Source organism: Canis lupus, chromosome 30, assembly GCF_003254725.2.
Source record: "Canis lupus dingo isolate Sandy chromosome 30, ASM325472v2, whole genome shotgun sequence".
NCBI classification, from domain to species: Eukaryota; Metazoa; Chordata; class Mammalia; order Carnivora; family Canidae; genus Canis; species Canis lupus.
The window spans coordinates 5,482,435-5,503,088 of NC_064272.1; the positions used below are offsets into that span (position 1 = coordinate 5,482,435).

At 38.8% G+C, this 20,654-nt stretch overlaps 1 protein-coding gene, 1 long non-coding RNA gene and 1 other non-coding gene across 14 annotated transcripts in view; 2 read left to right on the forward strand and 1 right to left on the reverse strand.

Annotated features, from left to right (window-relative positions):
* The window catches only part of TMCO5A (transmembrane and coiled-coil domains 5A), a 59,374-nt gene continuing 38,720 nt past the window's right edge, over positions 1-20,654 (forward strand). For 2 of the 11 annotated variants that reach the window (XM_049104314.1, XM_049104311.1), the window contains exons 1-11: positions 1-129; positions 692-736; positions 1,729-1,878; positions 2,302-2,425; positions 2,801-2,851; positions 3,595-3,666; positions 6,955-7,011; positions 7,401-7,460; positions 7,889-7,953; positions 9,469-9,526; positions 11,313-11,353. In XM_049104314.1, the coding sequence (XP_048960271.1) occupies positions 17-129; positions 692-736; positions 1,729-1,878; positions 2,302-2,425; positions 2,801-2,851; positions 3,595-3,666; positions 6,955-7,011; positions 7,401-7,460; positions 7,889-7,953; positions 9,469-9,526; positions 11,313-11,353 (836 nt within the window). In that variant the 5' untranslated portion in view covers positions 1-16. Of the gene's footprint in view, positions 130-291; positions 488-673; positions 779-1,721; positions 1,879-2,301; positions 2,426-2,800; positions 2,852-3,594; positions 3,667-6,954; positions 7,012-7,400; positions 7,461-7,888; positions 7,954-9,468; positions 9,527-11,312; positions 11,354-14,925; positions 15,154-19,433; positions 20,030-20,654 lie in introns of those variants that run through there. The other 9 variants (XM_025473257.3, XM_025473247.1, XM_049104310.1 and 6 more) reach the window with 9 other exon arrangements.
* On the forward strand, positions 11,735-11,835 carry LOC112676253 (small nucleolar RNA U13). Its single transcript, XR_003146417.1, has one exon. It is a non-coding gene; the product is annotated as a small nucleolar RNA U13 (small nucleolar RNA).
* LOC118352946 (uncharacterized) overlaps positions 18,353-20,654 on the reverse strand; it is a 62,928-nt gene continuing 60,626 nt past the window's right edge. The window contains exon 6 of one of the 2 annotated variants that reach the window (XR_007407353.1): positions 18,353-19,347. This is a non-coding gene — a long non-coding RNA (uncharacterized LOC118352946). Of the gene's footprint in view, positions 20,332-20,654 lie in introns of both variants that reach the window. The other variant, XR_007407352.1, reaches the window with a different exon arrangement.

Consider the following 20,654-nt stretch of genomic DNA (forward strand, 5'->3'; position numbering starts at 1 on the left):
TGTCAATAACAGAGTCATGACGCTATGCAAAGTTCTGAGATTCTATTGGATGGTTCCAGTGGAAAGTTTAGACTCTTCAGAAGCTAACAGACTAGGGCAGAATCAAGAAGACCATACATCAGAAGGGAGGTAGAGTTTATTGGAGAAAAGAAGGCAACTAAGTACCAACAAAAGCCAGTTATTTACTCCTGCTTATTTTTTCTGAGTCCTATTTAATACTAGAGATCTTAATATCTGGAGATCCTTATAGAAGTCAGACAAGAAAGAAGAGAGGTTATTTTTCAGGGCACTTGTATCCATCCATGGAGTCTTAAGAGAAGCAGCCGGGCATAGAGAAAAAAAAGAGACTTAAGAACAATCGATAACCTCTATTGATTCTTATTGTCATGTACACATTTTCAAAGGATTTTGTGTTGGTGAATCATCTCAGTATACCTGCCAACAGGATTTATATTGAATTTTCCAGCATTATCCTTCTCTCTTCACTGTATCCTTACTGAGGCATAATCATATCATGGGCAGAAGAATCACAAGGCTTTTTTGTTGTTGTTGTTGTTGTTGTTGTGTCCAAAATGTAGAACTGGGAGGGAGGAAACCAGTTAATTTTATTTCTATATTTTGGGACTTTCGTGTAGTTACAGAGTGGACCTATTTCCCCAATTCATTAGATACATCTCTGCTGGTATTTTAGGGAATCTACCATGGAAGAACACAAGGACAAGCAGCTAGATTATGAGTAAGTAGTCATAATTATGCAAAGCCACATCCAAGGACCAAGGTATGAGCATGTCTGCTGTTGATACCTTTCTTCATCTTCTAGTTTCCCTCTTTCCTTCAGCTCCTATCCATCACTGCACTCAGCCCCAAGTGCCCCTGCCCTCCTGAAGTGATATCCATTGCAAATCCCCCATCCAAGCCAGCCCTTCCAAGATAGGACTTTCCTTTTCCAGAATCCTCCCTCATGCCTACTCAAAACAAAGGTCCCTCTGCCTCACTATCTTATTTCCAGTTAATCATTTTAGAGACAAACCAATTAATTGGCGAACTGGAAAATGAAAAGTTTGAGAGCTTCCCACGTGCCAGATAACTTTCTAGACTGCACTAGCATTAAGTTACAATTATTTCATTCAAATTTACTTCAAAAAAGATGTCTGCATTCTTGAAAGTGAATGCCTGGATTACTTCTGTGTGTGCTCAATGGAGTGACTACCATAGTAGATTCTCAAGCCTTCTAGCAGGCAATGGAGAAGTTTTCAGATGGGGAGAAGCAGGAAAAGACTGAAGCCCTAACTGCTAATGGAAATTTCTTATGGTTCTGCATAAAGCAGAATCAACTATGTACCAGCTACCTGAATAAAAGTACTTGATAAAAGTATATCACATGAGCAGGCTTTGTGAACAATTTGAGAAATCATTCTCTCCAATGCAAAAGGCTATTTAAGGAAGTAAAACTTCCCCTGGAAGCAAAGTGGAGGTACACTATTATCCTGAGCCCTTTGGGCGAGAAATACTGGGTAAAACCTTTCTTGCTGACTGAATTAAGAATTACTGAAACAAATTATAGAGCATGATTAAGAAACATAATTCCCTAAAAATGAAAAAGAAAAAGTACACTCCCAGAAATAGCCAAGCTAATGTGTTATATGTCTACTAGATATCCTCTTTAGTCCAAAGGTTATTGATCTTAAGATAACTGGCCCTTGTTCATTTTGGGGGTTGAGTCTATAGGTCAGAAAAAGTGGAAATCTTAAGATTGGTCCAGTCAAAGAGGAACATTAACAGTTTGAACATGGATCTTGAAAGGGATATGCAGAGAATAGATGAAGCAAATCAGGAACTTCTTCTCAAAATCCACGAGAAAGAAAATGAGATTCAGAGGTAAGTTTTGGGGCTTGGTGAGGGACCTTCCTGATCCAAAGAACTGGGTGGAGGAAAAGAAACAAAACTCAATATCCCAGCTTATGCTAGGGACCTGTATCTTATATAACAAAAAAAGTTTCTTCTTCATTCTTTGGCGTTGGTCTATGGTTCAAATCCTGAAATACAGCAAGTTTCAGAGAAAATCTTAAAAGAATGAGTGGTTCTTACCTGAGTTAAAAGAACTTTGGGGTGTTTGAAGCAGGAATCACCGGAATCGTACTTGTTTTATCTTTAGAGTCATTCTGATCCTAAGAATCCAGGAAAGAAAGGGTTTCCAACTTGGGATTTGGATTTATTGTCATTGAAGTACCCTTAAAATTGACATGTGTTTTATCAGTTCTAAGGTTGTCATTCTTCATAGTGCCTGCTTACATTTTCCAGGCTGGAAAGTGAGATCACTCAGACCAGAGACTTGGCTGAAGATGAGGAGTGGGAGAAGGAGAACTGCATCGCAATGGAGAGGGAAAAAGCCTTGCAGGAGCTGGAAGAAGAAACAGCTAGACTTGTAAGCAAGAGGCAGGGAAGAGCCATTTGATAGATTGTATTCCTCATCCCTGTCAGATAAAATAATCTCCCCTTTTGCATACAAAGAAAAGTCAGCCCCAAAGTCATAGCAGAATATGTTCTTGCATGTGTGGACGGTAGGGTTTCTCTGATAATATTTAATATTAGGAAGCCCTGCATGTGGACCTCTCAACCTCTAGTAAGTTGGTGTGTCCATATAGAGACCAAACCACAGATCTTTTATCTGACATTATGCAGGAAGGTATGGTTACTACAGGAAAATATCACTGGGGTGAAATGGAGAACAATCAACTGAATAAAAACAGATGGTAGTGTGCAGATACACACTTAATACTCTGCTTCTTTCTCTCAACAGGATAGGAAGAATGAAACTCTGGTCCACAGTATAGAAGAACTTCAAAGAAAGGTGGGGTGAGGCTCTTGTGTTCCTGGGTGTCCCCAAGCAGCCCCAATCATCTAAGAGGCAAGGGAGGAAAAATGATCACAGAGGATCCCACATGTCAGAGACACCTGTTCTGGGAGTGGATACTAATCCTACCCACTGTCCTGAGGCTGAACCTCATGACCTAGGTGCCATGGATTTTCCCTGCAAGCATCAGGTGATAGGAGTGCATAGGGTATTCCAGGTATTCAGTGATCCCATGAGTTCTTCATTCTGTCACAAAGAAATGGATCCCAACAGATACTTTGTTGAAGGGATTGACTGAGACCCTTGTGGTGAGAGGTTAATTTTACTTTCACTAGAGACTGCTAAAAATATTTAATGCCAAAAAGTTCCCTCTTCTTTGTCCAGGTATTCTCTCTACCTCAACTCCTAGTCAAAATACAGTGGGCTTCTTTATGATTACCCTACTTTCTGACCCATGCCTGCAGCCCTGTATAATCTGGCATGGATTAGGGGGTTCAGGGAAGTACTCCTGCTTTAAGCAGACTCTAGTTTGGGTGTCAAAACTAACAAGAGGAGGGATATGGAGGTAGAATAAGGATGTTCCCAAAGACACCAAGTTTCCATCAAGGGACCATCTCCTGGTAGCTCTAATCAAGGCCAAGTTACTGGCTCCACACACCAGAGAATGTCTTTGTCTTCTATATTTTTTAATTTGATAGAATTTTTATTTGAAATATATTTTTTTCCATTTGAACCCATAGCTTACAAGGAAATCACATAAGGCAACCAAGTGTGAACAAGACAATCCAAAGGGATCCCCAGAAGAGTCAAAGGTAAACAAAAAAGCAATCTCAAATGGGTTTGGGCTGTATGACATGTAAACAATTGTCAAAGTTAGGATAAATTCTTTGCAGTTTCAGCCATTCCAGGCTTCAGCATGGACTGCTAGGTGGTGAATTCTCTTCTACCCTTTGTAAGGAATTTCACTCTGAAGCCTATATTTTGTTCTCTCCATGAAAAGAACAGAACACAAATGCTCAAATGCATATATAGCATTGAAGTCCCTCGTTTCAATCCTGCCCCCAGCGGTACTTAGTATAATACATGAAGTTGGGCAATTTAATCAGTCCTTCTCAGTCTGTTTGAAAACTGAATGAAATTATGTATATAAAATATTCTTTTTCTAGAGTTCTAAAACATTAAAAAGTCACAATTTTAAGGTGATCATTTAAAAGTCTAGCTGAAGCATATGTATGACTTCATAGAGGCAGAGTTTGGATTTGTAAATCTACTGTGTGCTAGGTAATTTACACACTTTGTCATTGACTCCAATTCAGAAAAGAATTCATTCTATTGGTCTTTCAAATATATAGTGACCTCTACCTACTAAGTGCACCATACAGTGCTTAGCATCTCTCTAATTGTGTTCTAGAGCTAAAAACGTGAGCACAATCACAATCCGTCTTCTCAAAAATACAAGGTTTAGACACTTTTACTCAGCACATAAAATTCTTACTTGATCATTTCTGTAAGATTATGTCTTTGCCTTACCTGATTTCTCTTTTGCTTTTTTTAAAGCTGTTTGTTATTATTTTATTATTTAGTAATCTCTATATCCAACATGGGACTCACACTCACAACTCTGAGATCAAGAACTGCATGCTCTTTTGACTGAGCCAGCCAGGTGCCCCTTGCTTATTGTTTTTTCTTAAATTGATAGTTATTTTTATGTATTTCATTTAAGAACAAACAGAAGAATTTTTCAGGCTCTATAAAGATAAAAATTATGTTTTACTACCTAACAGCATAATATACAATAGGCTTTTAAATGCATTGTCCCTATTTCTCAATCTCTTCTGCTTCTTAAACCTATATTAAGCCCATACTTGGGCTCACACTGTGCATGAAGCCTCTGAAGATATGGACACAATGAAAATAGAAATAGAAAGTGAAAGAAGAGAGCATTACTGCCCTATGTTCTGTTAGCCAAATTAGGGTTGACAGCCATAAAAAAAGAGGAAACCCAAAGCCACCAAGTAAGCTGTTGGGCATGCCCATCCAGGAAACTTACCAGGAAAGAAAGAAGTTTGGAGCCTATGTGTATCTCAAGAATAAATTGGAACTAAGACTAGGAAGGAATATGAAGCTCCCTTACTATCCTTGCTATAAAACTGCAGCAATGAGGAGATTGATTTTCTTCCTTCTGCCCAAAACAAGCTTTTCTAATAGTAAGCCTGCCAAGATCTAGTGGTGATGCTTTAAGTATGGCTAGGCTGGCCATGTCAGGTGAAATAGACTCTAGATAGAGAGTTTGCAGCACAACATTGGCCATTGTTTTCCTGGCAGCACTCAGCCCAGCCTGAACAATTCTAGAGTATTATCAGCCCTTGGATCATTCCATTTTATCCACCTATTTTGTAGAATTATATGAAATATACATCATTAATTTTGTTTCTGTTCCTCTTGCATGCTGGTGATCAGTTCAATAATTTAATAGGATGTCTGCCTCAACTCCTTGTAACTCAAACCACTGTCTTTAAAATACAGCCTTCAGGGGTGCCTGGGAGGCTCAGTTCAGTAAGCATCTGACCCTGGCTTTCAGCTCTGGTCATGATCTCAGGGTCCTGTGATCAAACCCCAAGTCAGATCCATGCTGTGTGTAATCTGCTTGAGGATTCTCTCTCTCTCTCTCTCTGTCTCTCTGCCCTTCCCCCCTGTGCTTGTGCGCTCTCTCTCTCTCTCTCTAATTAATAAATAAATCTTTAAAATATAGCCCCTAGCAAGTGAAATAAGTCAGAGAAAAACAAATACCATATGATTTCACGCATATGTGGAATTTAAGAAACAAAACAAATGAACATATGGGAGGCAGAAAAAAAGAGAAAGGAAGGGGATGCCTAGGTGGCTCAGTGGTTGAGCATCTGCTTTTTGCCCAGGGTGTGATCCTGGAGTCCCAGCATCGAGTCCCACATCGGACTCCCTGCATGGAACCTGCTTCTCTCTCTGCCTACATCTCTGCCTCTCTCTCTCTCTCTCTCTGTGTGTGCCTCTCATGAATAAATAAATAAAATCTTAAAAAAAAGAGAGAGAGAGAGAAACAAACCACAAGATACTCTTAATGATAGAGAACAAACTGAAAGCTGATGAAAGGAGATAGGTGGGGGATGAGTATTAAGGAGGACACTTGATATGATTAGCACCAAGTGTATGTAAGTGATAAGTCACTAAATTCTACTCCTGAAACCAATATCGAACTGTATGTTAACAAATCAGAAATTTAATAATAATTTGAAAAAAAATATATTTTTTTCTGCTTAAAATAAAATAAGTAAAATACAGCCCTTAGCACATTTAGTTGTTTGGCCCTAGATGTAATTGACTGGAAAGGAAAGGAACTGTTAGAAGTCCAAATGTGAAATAATGGTATCTAGATGAAACAGAACTGAAAAAGGAAAAGGAAGAATGACTATAATATGTCCTCTCTGCCCACAGATTATATGCCAAATGCATCTACTCCTATCTACTACTACTATTACTACCACTCTTTTGCAAGCCACCACAACCCCTCATCTGCATGCTAAAGTTGCCTCCTAACTAGTCCTTTTGCTTTTATACTTACCCCAAACAATCTACCTTCCACACATAGAAAACACTGTTCTTTAGAAAGAAGACAAACCAGACTATGTCTTTACAATTTGAAGCTCTCACCTGGCTTCTCTCTGTAATTAGAATAAATACTCAAACTCTCTAGAAGCTATCAGGCCCTACATAATTTCATATGTGTCTACCTTTCCCCACTCATCTCATTCTTATCAATCTCCCCTATGCTTCTGCCGTATAACTTCTTCATAAACACCAAATTTGTGCTATTTCACAGCCTTGGTCCTTGCTGTACTTCTGCATGGGAAATATTTCTTCCAGATCTCTATTTGGCTAATATTTATTATTTAAATTCAACCTAAGAGTCATCTCACCTCAAGTTTGACTCCCCTCCACTAAAAAAGCATCTGAAATTGGTCCTGAGGTTCTTGAACCACCTGTAAGATAGCCTGTCAGATCCCATTTCAGAATGGAATCCTGCTTTTGCCTGGCTGAGTTACAATATCCTTCCCTTTCTCCAGGCTAAATTACAACAGCTGGAGGCTTCCTGTGCAGTCCAAGAGAAAGAACTAGCCAAGGTAATGACAATAACTTCAATGTTTTCCCAAAGGAAAGAAAACTTGATCCCTGGTCACAAGATTTGAAGGAATGTATTAGAGTATGTGAATAGATTCCCCTGGATCACCTTCTGTTTAACATTTTTTACAGGATACCTTCCATAAACTATATCATCAATAAATCATTATCTATTTTTCTCCCAACTGTCCCCAAATAATTCTCATTGGGACTATAAAATATAGCTTGTTTATCCTTAAAAAAAGATATGAGTTCACACATACAGCAAATACATATTTAGAACAATTAGAAAAACACATTTAGGGCCTGGGACCTAAGAGGAAACTTAGTATACTACTGTTGTTATAGCAATTTACCGAGCAAAATTTAAGACTGAATTTTGGCTTCCTAGGTCATGGAAGACTATGCATTTGTGGCCCAGCTCTGTGAAGATCAGGCCCTCTGCATAAAGGTACAGTTTCTCAGTAAATGGATAGCAATGGGTTTGTTAAGGTACAGAATGAAATGAAACCAAGCTCTTCAAAGAACACTGCAACAATTTTAATTCTTCAAGATAGCAATGCAAAAACCTTTAGAGAGGATGACACTCCATCACAAAAACCACTCTACTAGTGCCCTACTATCCTAAGCTCTGTGCTCTTAAATTAATAATGAGCATTTTTCCTATTTATAATCCCAACAACTGTAGGCACCTGCCCAGTGGTGAAGTGCAGTGAGAGATCTGGAGTTGTGGGAGGCTGAGGGACTGGGAAAGGAAACAAAATGGCAGTGGGAATACCAACCATTCATGTGACAATGTAGTAATACGTACATATTATGATTAGAAAGAGCATAAAGTTTCTGGCTAATAACTGTAGTTTCTTTTATTTCTCTTCGAAGAAGTACCAGGAAACTTTGAGGAAAATAGAAGAAGAACTAGAGATTCGGTTCCTTGAAAGAGAAGTGTGAGCTTTGGCAAACAAAGGAACATCCTGGTTTTAGTGGTAACTCCATTTCAGATGGGGTCAGAGCAAACTTCCCTCTGACCAATTCCTATTTGGAACTGATTGAGCCCCTACACTATATAACCTTCCCCTCTGTTATCGATCTGGTTGACCCTTACTAAACCACATCCATTTTTAAATGCAGTCTTAAAAGACTGCAGAAACACACCTTCCTTCATACTTTTATCACCTTACCAATTATTTGGGTTTATATTAAAGGCAGGAACATGTGCTTTAAAAAGTTAGTGGTCTGGCACCTTGATAAAAAGGGCATTCCTTATATTTTACAAAAAAAGGTCTTAAAATTAATATTACTCCCACTCCCCCAAAATATACAGAAACTCAACTATATGGGCTAGACGTGAAACTAATCTCCAGATACAAACTAGGGCTATAATATTATGAAACCAAACTTATACTAGATGTAACTATGAACATTAAAAATTAGAAATGAGGGCAGCTCTGGTGGCTCAGCAGTTAGCGCCGCCTTCAGCCCAGGGCCTGATCCTGGGATCCAGGATCGAGTCCCACATCGGGCTACCTGCATGGAGCCTGCTTCTCCCTCTGCCTGCGTCTCTGCGTCTCCCATGAATAAATAAATAAAATCTTAAAAAATAATAATAATAAAAATAAAAATTAGAAATGATAGGGCAGCCTGGGTGTCTCAGCAGTTTAGCGCCACCTTCAGGCCAGGACCTGATCATGGAGTCCCATGTCGAGGCTCCCTGCATGGAGCCTGCTTCTCCCTCTGCCTGTGTCTCCGCTTCTGTGTGTGTGTGTGTGTGTGTGTGTGTGTGTGTGTGTGTGTGTCTGTGTGTCATGAATAAATAAATAAAATATTTATAAATAAATAAATAAATAATAAATAAAAATTAGAGATGATAGAGAAAATCCCCCTCCAAAAAATTACTCCTTGAGTTTGTCAGAAGAGTCTAAATAGTGAGAAACTAAAGCCAAAAACCTCACTTGCATTTCTTGACCCTCTTTAGAAGTTAAATCTTAAACAGTTGGGAAGTTTTTCCACTTATTAAATATTTTGGAATCTGGGGACCAAGAAAAAGATCTAAACTGTATATAGCCTATAAGTAGGCTCAGTTCACACTGTGGCCTGGAGGCCAGGACACCAGAACTTGGAGGTCCTTGCCTCTAAAGAACACCTTCAAATCTTCTGAGATCCTTCCTGAACATTAAGTATGATTCCATTGGTAAGCCAAGATTTTAGAATAGGGCTGCTCAATAGAAGTTTCTGTGCTATCCAAAATGTAGTCACTAGCTACCCATTGAGTACTTGAAAGATGACTATTGTGACTGAGGAACTTATCTTTTTATTGTCATTAAATGTAAACAATTACATATAGCCACTGACTACCATAGTGCACAATATAGCTTTAGAATATAAAACTGTTTATAAATACCATGACATAGTATGAATATCTGAAGGTACTTTATTCAACCCCTATGTTCTTTTTCCCCTAGATCAAAAGTCTTGAGCATGAATTCTGCAAGAAGAGAGTCTAATAGCCAAAATAATAAAGTAAGCATTTCACTCTACTTTCAGCTTCTCTCAGTGTCATTGCCTTCAAGGGAGTTTCCAAAACACTATCAGCCACCAAACACATACCAATCTTCCCATGTGCATTTTCCAAGAATAGTACCAGACATATTTCTAAAGCATTCTAACCCTAACACACAAAGAAGATCCTATGAAACAATGGTCTTTCCTCTCTTGGTGCCATGCAAATTATGTATTCTCAAAGAAACTAGCCTAATATATCACAGAGTTCACGATGGAAGCAAGAAGAAACACTAATTGAGGACACACTGTATGAGAGGAGGTCAATACAAGACACATGTACCACTCCTCCCATCTCCCAGAATCACGATGCTCTTTCCTGGTGATTCCAACATGGTCCCAAAACTCTTATTACACAGAGCACCAGGGCACCTATCATCATCTAATCAGAGCTGGCCCATGAGTTAAAACATGAGAAGTCATTTCTTCTTTATGATACAGCTTCAGTGTCTGCTCATATTTAACATCATGATGTCATTAGCAGATATGCAAAGGTCTAAAGGACACAGAATTAGATGTAAAGCACCAGGCTTCTTGACCTGCTTAGCATCTTGTGACAGCAAGTTTATAAGGCAAAAAGATAAACTTTTGTTAGACTTTAATTTTATCATTTATATTGGTTTAAGAGCCAAAATTGACGTTCACCAGAAATTTTATCATTGAGATATATGGTCCTCATAATTTCAGAAAAAGGGAAATAACCTCTTCCTAAAAAGCAAATATCAACAACCAATCATTGTCCTGGAGTCATTCAGATGTTTGGATATATATTAGACCACATTCATAGTGACCATGGTTCCCATTATTCTGAACAAGTCATTCTGGCCTCAAGCTTGCATATTATATAACTAACAAAAATAGCAACAACAAAACTCCTGAAATTACTTAGATCCCACCTCTCTAAGAACCAAGCTTGGTATGCTCACTGATATATCCCACCATCTACCCCTTAGTGACTCATCAAAGTATTCCTTCTCACCACCTCTCAAAGAAAAAGCAGAGTTGTCTTCATCAAGATTACCGAAGTCCCATGATGGTTCAATGACCTATAATGTTCGAACAATCTTTACAGAGTCTGCCTGAGTAACTGGCCTGTTGACATGCCACTTAAACTCACTCAAGCTATAGAACCAAATTTGTAACCCAGAAAGTTTCTAATTCCAATTCTGTGCGTGTCATTTCCACAATTTTAAAATGTGACTGTAATTCCTCTTCGTTTTTTTTTTTTTTTCCACAAGGAAGCTAAAAGGAAAATGAAATGACTGAGAAAATATTTTGGAAGAGAGATGCCACAGCAATCCAGGATACATCCTCATCTTTACATTTTTTATAGCTTTTAAAATTTCTCTTAGAATATATTTGTGTGGTTTTCATAGCCTGTAAAGTTCTTTAAAGGTTACTGGTTAAGTAGGAGGTAACAGTGTAGTTGAAAGAGCCCTGAATGCATATTCAGAGGACCCAGGTTCCAAGCCTGGCCTTGCCACTTGCTAGCTTTATGACCTTGGGCAACCTTTTTATGCCTTCATTTATTCCTATCAATATATTTTAAAAGTGATAAAACTACACATACATACACACTCGCATGCATATATGGTTGTCTTTGAAAATTCCATCTGTTTAAACAGCATATAAAAAATTATAAGATATTATCTAAATATAACATTAACTACTGGCTCACTGAATGTTATTTGACAGTGATGATAGCTTCCAGAAATTGCTTATTTATCCATATCCTTTCTTCTCCCAGGATCATTCTCTCCAAAAGAAGGGAACATGGTTCTGTAAAAGGTAAGTAGACATTATTGAATAAACTTCCTGGAAAACTGGGAGTTCCACTTAGCTATCCTGGCAGATAACAAAGTCTAGACAAGGAGAACCTTATATACATACACACACCCAGAGTGAAGTCAACAAACTAATGTCATTGATGACTTTTTTTTACATATGTTTGTTAGTTCTAACATATGACTTCCTTGTCCAAAGACAATTCCTAATCTCAACTTTCCAGTTTTAGAAGCCGATAGTCTAGCAGTAATCAGAAACAGGAATTTTATCACCTAAGAGAGAGATGGCAAACTTACACTTACTCCTTTTTCCCTTTAACAATTTGAATTAGCTTGATGGATCTGGTTCTCCAATGACATCAGTAGATTATGAATGGGGGGGGGGATCTTTTTGTGGTTCATAAGATGATGAATAGGGTTTTCACACTATGTGTGAGATGTAGCTACCTCAAATCTTGTGACAGTAACAACATGTTACATTAGAAATAGTAGAGAACTTGCAAATTCAAGTACACCCCTGCCTAAATAAATAAGAGAGATGATTGTGAAAGATCGTACCCAGCCCATAATAATTGCTGGAAAATACTTGTTAAACTGAATAAGAGCTCAAGATTCAAATAACCAAGTGGATATTAGTCCTGAGGGAATTACTGTGATAGCAAAATAAAATTGGCATTCATGAAGCCCCTGCATTTCCAAGGAAGGATCAGATTATGTTCACTAGAATTTGTTTAAGAAGAAATAGAGAAGCATATTTTCAAAGTGGTATGAAATAAGATTTAGAAATAGTTCCACCAAAATGGTAAAATTATTGGTGCTTAAAGGCTACTCCAATTATCTATAAAATTTGCTTAAGGGGGGATACCCCTTCATACCAGATAAGTGTTACATATTTGGATATCCCTAAACACAATGTTCCCAGGACAGCCAGCAGAATTTCCCTAGAACTGCCAGGCTGCCTTCACCTATAGTTTGACATCAATGCCTCACATGAACTGCCCACGTGGGCTCCCAGGAGAAGAATGGTCTGCCTTAAAAAAGAGTTATTATCCCGAAGAGAACCTGACAACACCCTAAAAGTCTAGTTCTTCATATCAAACAACAAAGGTCTCTCCTCTTGCTCTGCTCCAACATCCTGTCAGCCACTGGTATATTGGGTCTGGCCCAAGAGATAAGAAAGCTAAATTATTCCTAAGATTTTCTCTGGGAATGTCATCCCAGAACTTTCTCATAAATACTGTTTAGTTTCAAGGAGAATACTAGGAAGAAGTTTATGAAGCTTTCTGATTCTAATTCTGACCAAGATGCTATACTCTAATAGACCCTGGCTCCTGTCACCAAGATCAGTTCTAGAGAAAATCTTAAGGAAACTAGTGGGGAAGAATCTGTTTTTCACTGGTTGGTAGAGATATGTAGGGAATTTATTCCTCAGCTGGTGGCAGCCCACCACTGCTGGACAAGGGTAATACAGGAAAAGAAAAAGTAAAGATTCGCTTGCACAAATCATAGTAAAACCACAAGGCCAAAATAATACATAAGCTAAAGAAGAAATCAGAACCATCACAGAGGAATTTATAGAAATTCATTTGGAAACATTAAAAGTAATATGAATGAAAGAAGAGAAATACCATGATTATAGATAGAAAGCCATAGTATCATAGATGTATCAATTCTCTTCAGATGATAGACTCAGTTCAGTTCCAACCAAACTGCCCAGAAGGGTTTTTTTTTTAATTAAATTGAATACAATTATTCTAAAATATATTCTTTTTTTAAAAAGATTTTATTTATTTATTCATGAGACACACAGAGAGAGAGGCAGAGACACAGGCAGAGAGAGGAGAAGCAGGCTCCCTGCACAGAGCTCGATGCGGAACTCGATCCCAGGACTCCAGGATCACACCCTGAGCCAAAGGCAGATGCTCAACCACTGAGCCACCCAGGCGTCCCTCTAAAATATATTCTATGTAGAAGAATAAAGAGTCAAAAATAACCCTGGCAAATTTAAAGAAGAGCAAGGAGTGGGGAACATGCCCTTCTAGATATCACAAGTTCCTATAAAGCTACAGTAATTACAATAGAATGATATTGTCACAAGAATAGGAAAATCAACCAATGAAATAGAAACAGTGCATATATAGAACTCTGATATGTGACAGTGGTATTTCAGAGAGAAAAGGAAAAATTGTTCAAGAAACATGGTAGGGGAAAAAAATAGTTAACCAGTTGAGAAAAAATGAGATTGGATCGATGTGTTAAGGACTAAATGTCCAAAAAAAGAAAAAAAAAAACTTTAAAACTTGGCATCAGTTATCTACTGCCACATAAAAAATTATCCCAAAGCTTAGTGGCTTCAAGCAACAAACATTTATCATCTCACGTTTTCCGTGGATTAGGAATCTTTGAGCCACTTAGCTGGGTGCTTCTAGCTCAGGGTCTGATATCAGGTTGCAATTAAGATGTTGGCCAAAATTAGAGTCAGTAGAAGGCCTGGATGGGCTGGAGGATCTATTTCCAAGGTAGCTTACTCATATTCTGGCAAATTTTACTGCTTGTTAGCAGGAGGTCTCAGCTCCTCCTTACATGGAGCACTCCACAAGGCTGCTTGTGTATCCTCACAGTATGACAGCTGGCTTCCTCCTGGGAATAAGGAACAAACTGCAATGCCTTTAGTATGTAATCTAACAAGCCACTCACTGTCACTTCCATGACACTCTACTCTTTAGAACCAAGTCAGTAAGTCCAGGCCACACTCTAAGGCAGAAGAGCCTCTTGAAGGGTGTAATACCAAAGAATGTGTGGACATATTTTAAACTACCATAAACTGTTACTAGAAAATAGGAGCATCTTTTAGGCCTTGGTGTAGGGAACAGTTCTTTAAATAAGTGACAAACAGTAGTGATTCTAATTAAAGATTGATAAACTAGACTTTTTAAAAAATAACTTTTGTTCTTTAACACCTTAGAGCAAGTGAAAGTTGAAAGGCGGAGCGAATATATTCCCAGTACACACAATGGAAAAGGGTTGATATCGAGAACATATAAAGAACTCCTGCAAATCAATAAGACTAGCCCAAACAACCTAGTAAATGGGCAAGAGGAAGCACGTAAGACCTGTGAACAGATGTTCAGCATCATTGTTCATCAGAGAAGTGCAAATTAAGACTATTACTTTATATCCAGTTGGCAAAATTTTTAAAACCTCTTGATATCAAGTGTTGGGGAAATACGGATTCACAGAAACATATACCCTGCTGATTGGTTACAACTTTTTATAAATGCTTCAGTAAACAAGTTTACAAAACAAAAACAAAAATAAAAAAATAAAAGAACAAGATAATTTCAGATAGTCATAAATGCTAAAAGGAAATAAAACATGGTGATGAAAGAGAGTAACAGACAAGCCAGCATACTGGAAGGAGCTGCCTTTACAAGGAGTTCTTCAGTAATGAAGATAACAATTAGTGGAAGACATTTGAATATCAAGGAGGAGCAAGACATACATTTAGGCAGAAGTTTTATTTTGTTTCTGGTTTTCTAACCCCTGGTTAACAGTTTCTTGACTTTCTCTTTTCAGGATTTTTCAATACGTCTTTTTCACCACCCTATTTTTCATCAGACTGCTGGGCTACTTGTTTTTCCATATAAGTTTTATAAATCCAGATCTCCTTATCAACATACTGCCCAAGATCTTGAGCAGGGGCATCCTGTGGAAGCTAAGATGCTTCCTCTTTCCATCTCTGACACTTGAGACAGAGGACATGTTACCCCACTGATCCCCAAGAAATATCCTTGAGCAAAAGAAGGCAAGTGATGAGTCTGAGTCTGTAGACTAAGAGGCGGCGGAATTTGCGAAGGGAAAAGGTTTTCCTCAGTGTTTGCCTTGAGGTCTGTCTACTTAATTACCTTCTCTTTCCATGCTGTCTTTCCAAGACTGACCTTGCCCAGGAAAAAGCTCTGTCGATAGATTTCTATGGCTATAGGATGAGCTAAATAGTACCAGATAGTGAACAAACTAAACCATTTTTAGAATACTGTCATAGATGCTAAGCAAAGTTAGAGTTGACCAATTCTTCCAGGAAACCTTTAAAATCTGAAAGACCGGATCCCTGCCTATAATACAGAAGATTGCTCACTACTTATATTAGAATCCTTTGGTTACAAATGACCTTAACTTAAACTAATTTATAAATTCATAGCAAAGAAAAAAAAAGCTCGGGGAGGTGGGGGAAGAAGGAGAATTATTACCTCATGGAACTAAAACTCTGGGGTTCCCGGCATGGCTGGATTCAGAAGTCTCAAAGCAATATCACTGAGGTTTCATCACTCTCTCTCTTTAAATTGGCATTCTCCTTTGAGTGGCAAGATACTGCCAACAGCCTAAGTCCCATAGTACAAGATTAGCAGCCTTGGGAGAATGGAACAGTCTTTTCAACAACTCTAACAGGAAACTTCAGAGAAACTGCCTCAGCTGGGGCCATGTGCCTAACCCTGCCCCACATTCAGTGTGGCCAAAGGAATGGGAATACTCGGATTAGTCAAGTGTGAATCCAACCTCTTGGGGAGGTTGATAAGAGGCAAAGAGATAAATAAGGAAGTGAACCTCACCTAAACTACATGGAACGAATTTCTCTAAGAAGGGGCTCAGTTCCCAAAGAAAGGAAAAGGGACACTGGGCAGGCAAGAGCAGATGTCCACCTAATCACTAGTTTTAGCCTTATACTTAAACATCCAACTTTTTCTTTCTCTTTTTTTTAGATTTATTTATTTGAGAGAGAGAGCATGCACACACATGCACAAGCAGGGGAGGGACACAGGGAGTGGAGAGAGAGAATCCGGAGGAGACTCCGTACTGAGCACAGAGCTCAATGCAGGGCTCAATTCCACGACCCTGAGATCATGACCTGAGCCAAAACCAAAAATTGGACATTTAACTGACTGACCCAGGTGCCCCAATATCCAACTTTTTCAATTAAACAAACTCTTAAAACTATAGTTCACTTCATATGTATTCCTGCCAGTAAAAATTTTAACTTCTCAAGATCATAGATCATCTTCTCAAGATCAATTTCATCTTCTCAAGATCAAAAACCTACTGTAAAAAACTCAGTAAAAGTACCATATAAAGAATCAGATTTGTAGGGCTAAAGCAAGGATTCTAAACTAAATAGCCTATGATTAATACAAACTGCTTCACAACCTTGGGGTAACCTACATATGGTCAGACCTCTTATTTTTCCCATTAGTGACTGAATCATCCCCATGCCTTATTAACAAGGTATATTCAAATTCCCTGTTATAGCTTCCCAACCCTTCTAAATTATCTGGAGCCTTGACAGCTCTGAAATCCAAGGGCAGGGAGGGGTCATTCTGGCTTCCACACCAGCAGGGATCAAACATAAAGACCCCTCAGTTCATTGCTTCTTGAGGCCACACAAGGGCACTACTGAAAACTAGTTCTGCACAGGTTGATCAAATAATTTATCATCCAAACCAAGACACACGTGAGAATAGAAAAGGACACTATTAGTCATTATGCCAGGACAAGAGAAACCAAACAGGGTTGTCTCAACAGACCAGGACAAAGGATTGCCTTCTGTGCAGTCTAAGGCCTGGCATAGTGTGTTTTGTTGAGGGAAGCAGGTCCCATGCTTCAGTGTTAAGTTCAGTCAAGGGTATCTTATGCTTAAGGTCCCAGTACCAGGGATCAAGGTGCACCCCTCCTTCCATCCCTATACTGAGCCCTTGGTTCCAGGGTCAGTTTCTAAAGGATCAAGATTAAATACAGTTTTTGCCAGCCTCACCCTTGCCTCCCCAGGAAGCCTATTAGTCTGGAAAGTCTGACTACTCTCAGGACACCCACACTCTGGAGGTCAGGGGGCTGGTCTCAAGACTCAACCCTCAAAATACAAAGGCCCAAAGAAACTCTAAGGGAGGACCTAAGGAATACACCTTCACTTTCAGATACTTTTCAGGCTTTTCTGGAATTTCTGCCAGAAAGAGCAGCATTAGTTTACTAAATAAAAGTCAGTGTTTAACCTGCCATTCTTTTCTATGGTCAAAACTGTGTTTTCTAACTTGGCATCTATTAGTCTATTTGGGCAACATCTCTATACATCTACATTCCAAAATACTCATTCCTCAAAATGATGAGTTTATATTGCTCAAGATTTGGAAGCAGAGGGAAAGGAAGAGAAAAGAGAAAAGGAAGAAAAATAAAAATTCCCAGTACCATGTAGCGTCAGGGATATACATAGCATCTGTCTTTGGGAAGGTGAAAAGAAGAGACAGATAAATCATGTGCATACATGATGAGTCCCACAATGGAAAAAAAGAGGGGGGGAGTAATTCCCCATGCCTATGTCCAATAGAAGCTGATATCAGATTCAAGGATTATTCTAGCCTGAGAGGAAGAATGGCAGGCCAAGCACTAAATAAACCGACCACGCATCAACAAAGCCATTCTCTATTGAAAGGCTAAAAGCTTCTTCTACCCTAGACAGATATTTTAAACAGAAGTAACCAAATAGAAATAACCATAAGATTGAGCAACATTCTTTCTCAACAAATTACCTAGAATGAGTAAATTAGTTCTTAATCCCAGGCTTCTGAAAAAAAACCAAACGTGTTTCTTCTGGCAGTTATGTGTTTCTTCTGGCAGTTATTAAGATAAAACACAACATACCTATAATCTGACATTACAAATAACTGCATTATTTACCCAGCACAGCCCGCTAAATGGAAATTTAGTCCCACACTGAATAGCATTGGAATTCTGGGATCTAGTGGAATCTAGCAGTTTCTTCCCGCTGGGTGGCTGATGCCACATTAACTGAAATGGATTTCATTCTTGGCAGAAGGGAAAGATCAGGTTGGGCCAGCTCCCACTTAACTGTATCCTACCACATGATAAAGCAAGATATCCACACCTTCTAAACTCCTGATTTTGAAACTTGGAATCATCAGGAAAAAAAAAAAAAAAAGTACTCTCCCATAATGTGGTTTCAGAGTCATTTATTTTAAGAAAAAACATTTTTTAAGTTTTCTTTCATGCATATTTCATTATTCGCTATATTTTCTTTGCTGTAGCCAAGTGGAATAGTGCTGAGGAAACAGTTCAAAAGTTATTGTAGAGGACATGAATCCCGAACGCCAGCTTGAAATCCATAGAAATTCCCTGTTTGTTGTTTAAGTAATGGTAAATGTTGACTGTGTTGTTTGGGGTTATACCAGAAGACAGTAGCTGAGAGGATTTAGAGCAGGAATGTCTGCTCAGAAGGTACAGAGAGCCAGCTAAAAAAAAATTGTTCCCAGAAGGTAGAGAAATTCAGCAAAACAGTTTTCATCACGTATTATCATTACTGTAAGAGATTCTGTGGTATTTCATTAAGAGGATTTTATTAAAAAGGAGAAGGAGGAGGAGAGAAGGGAGCAGGAGAAAAGGGAAGGAGGAAGAAAAAAAAGAAAGAAGAAAGAAAAATATGTTGATCCTCTACTGGTAGAAACTTTTGACCATGAACTGCTGGTTTCTATGTTACATGCCTTTATATCATCACAGCTATCAACTATACTTTCTTAAAGTGGTATCGACTTTTTAAATTTGATAATACTGAGAAGCAGGGTTCTTCCAAAGGCAAGGTTCAATGGTTAAAAATCACTGTTTTAACAGTTCTTTCTATTAAAGAACAAAACTAATAGAAACCCTTCTGTGTTTGCAGTGAAAAGGGGAAGGGGGCATCATATGTAATGTGAGGTCGAAGCCTGTCTAGAAACAAGAACAGGGGAAGCCCGCTGCTGTTGCTTCTCCTGCTGGATATTCACAGTGGAGACTGGCTTGGAGGTGCAGCAGGTCTGGGGGTCAATCACTGCAGAAAACAGAGCACCTTGCTTTGGCTCTGGAGCCGGGCGCTTCCCTCAGTTTGACCGCGACTGCATGGCTCCCTCAGGAACAGCAGAGGGCACTGCTCCACGGAGCACGCAGCATCTCCAGAAGCCATTTCTGTACATGGAAAAGTATACCCTTACTGGACACAGACCAGACCCAGGAAGGTCAGGATAATGGCAAATTTGTCCCATTTTTCACAGGTTCATAGACCAGAGCCATGTTTGAACATCAAGAGCACAGAGACGATAAAGCACCCTATCCCAAGAGCTGAATCACTACAGACAATTACAATCTGCCTGAAATCTTCAGACTATGTGTTTTGAGTGGAAGATTTCCTTACATGGTATCTGCCTACCATGAAGCAGGATGCCACACTTTGATAAATCCCCAAAATCCTTCACACTCTACAGTGCTACTTCTAGGGGTGTTATAAAATATATAAATTTAAGCTTCATGAAGGGATGAAATACATTAAGGGGATTAAGAGCACACTTGTGATGAGCACTGGGTAATACACAGAATTGTTAAATCATTATATTGTACATCTGAAACCATTTTAACAGTGTGTTAATTATACATCAATAAGAAAAAAAAAAACAGATTCATTGAGACAGAGGTAAAGGATGCACATTCCTGCTTGGTCATGTTTATTTTTCCTGTTCAAAATCTTCCTTTCTCCCAAGTTTTTAGTCAATCTACCTTCCTCTTCTTTCACACAACTTTAAAAAAAAAAATTGTTGCTCAGAGGCATTCAGCTCTCCCTCTCAGATCATATTTACCACTCATCAAAAACAAAGTCAGGTAGTTAACCTGTACATTAGACTGAGTACATCCTACCATACACACTAAGATGTATCAGCAAACTCAGAAAGAGTGGGCTAAGACCCTCACCCAACCCCTTTGTAACAGATATGATGTTAATGATCATAAATCTCATTTACTGGGGCACCCACATAGTTCAGTTAGTTAAGCATCCGACTCTTTAACTTTGGCTCAGATCAAGCCCGGAGTGAGGCTCCATGCTTAGTGCAGGGTCAGCTTGAGATTCTCTCTCTCTCTCTCTCTCCCTCTTCCCGGCACTGCTTGTTCTCTCTCTTTCTAAATAAGTAAATAAAATATTTAAAAATTAATTTCATTTACTGAGGGCACATTATACATCAGGTACTTTACTGTGAGTTTCACATGCATTACTGTATTAAAGACAATTTTCTAAGGTAGATATTATGGCAGGCATACAAATAAGGAAGCCAGTTCTGAGAGCAAAAGAAATTGAAGTTCTAAGTTGAAAAAAAATCAGAATCTGTGCCTGTGTTTGGCTCCAAGCTTAGCCTATAAAACTTCTATTGTTTCTGACGGCAGACACTGACCCAGACAGCTGGCCAAGCGTGGGGCATACTCCAGAGAGGTGGGATGTCCACCCA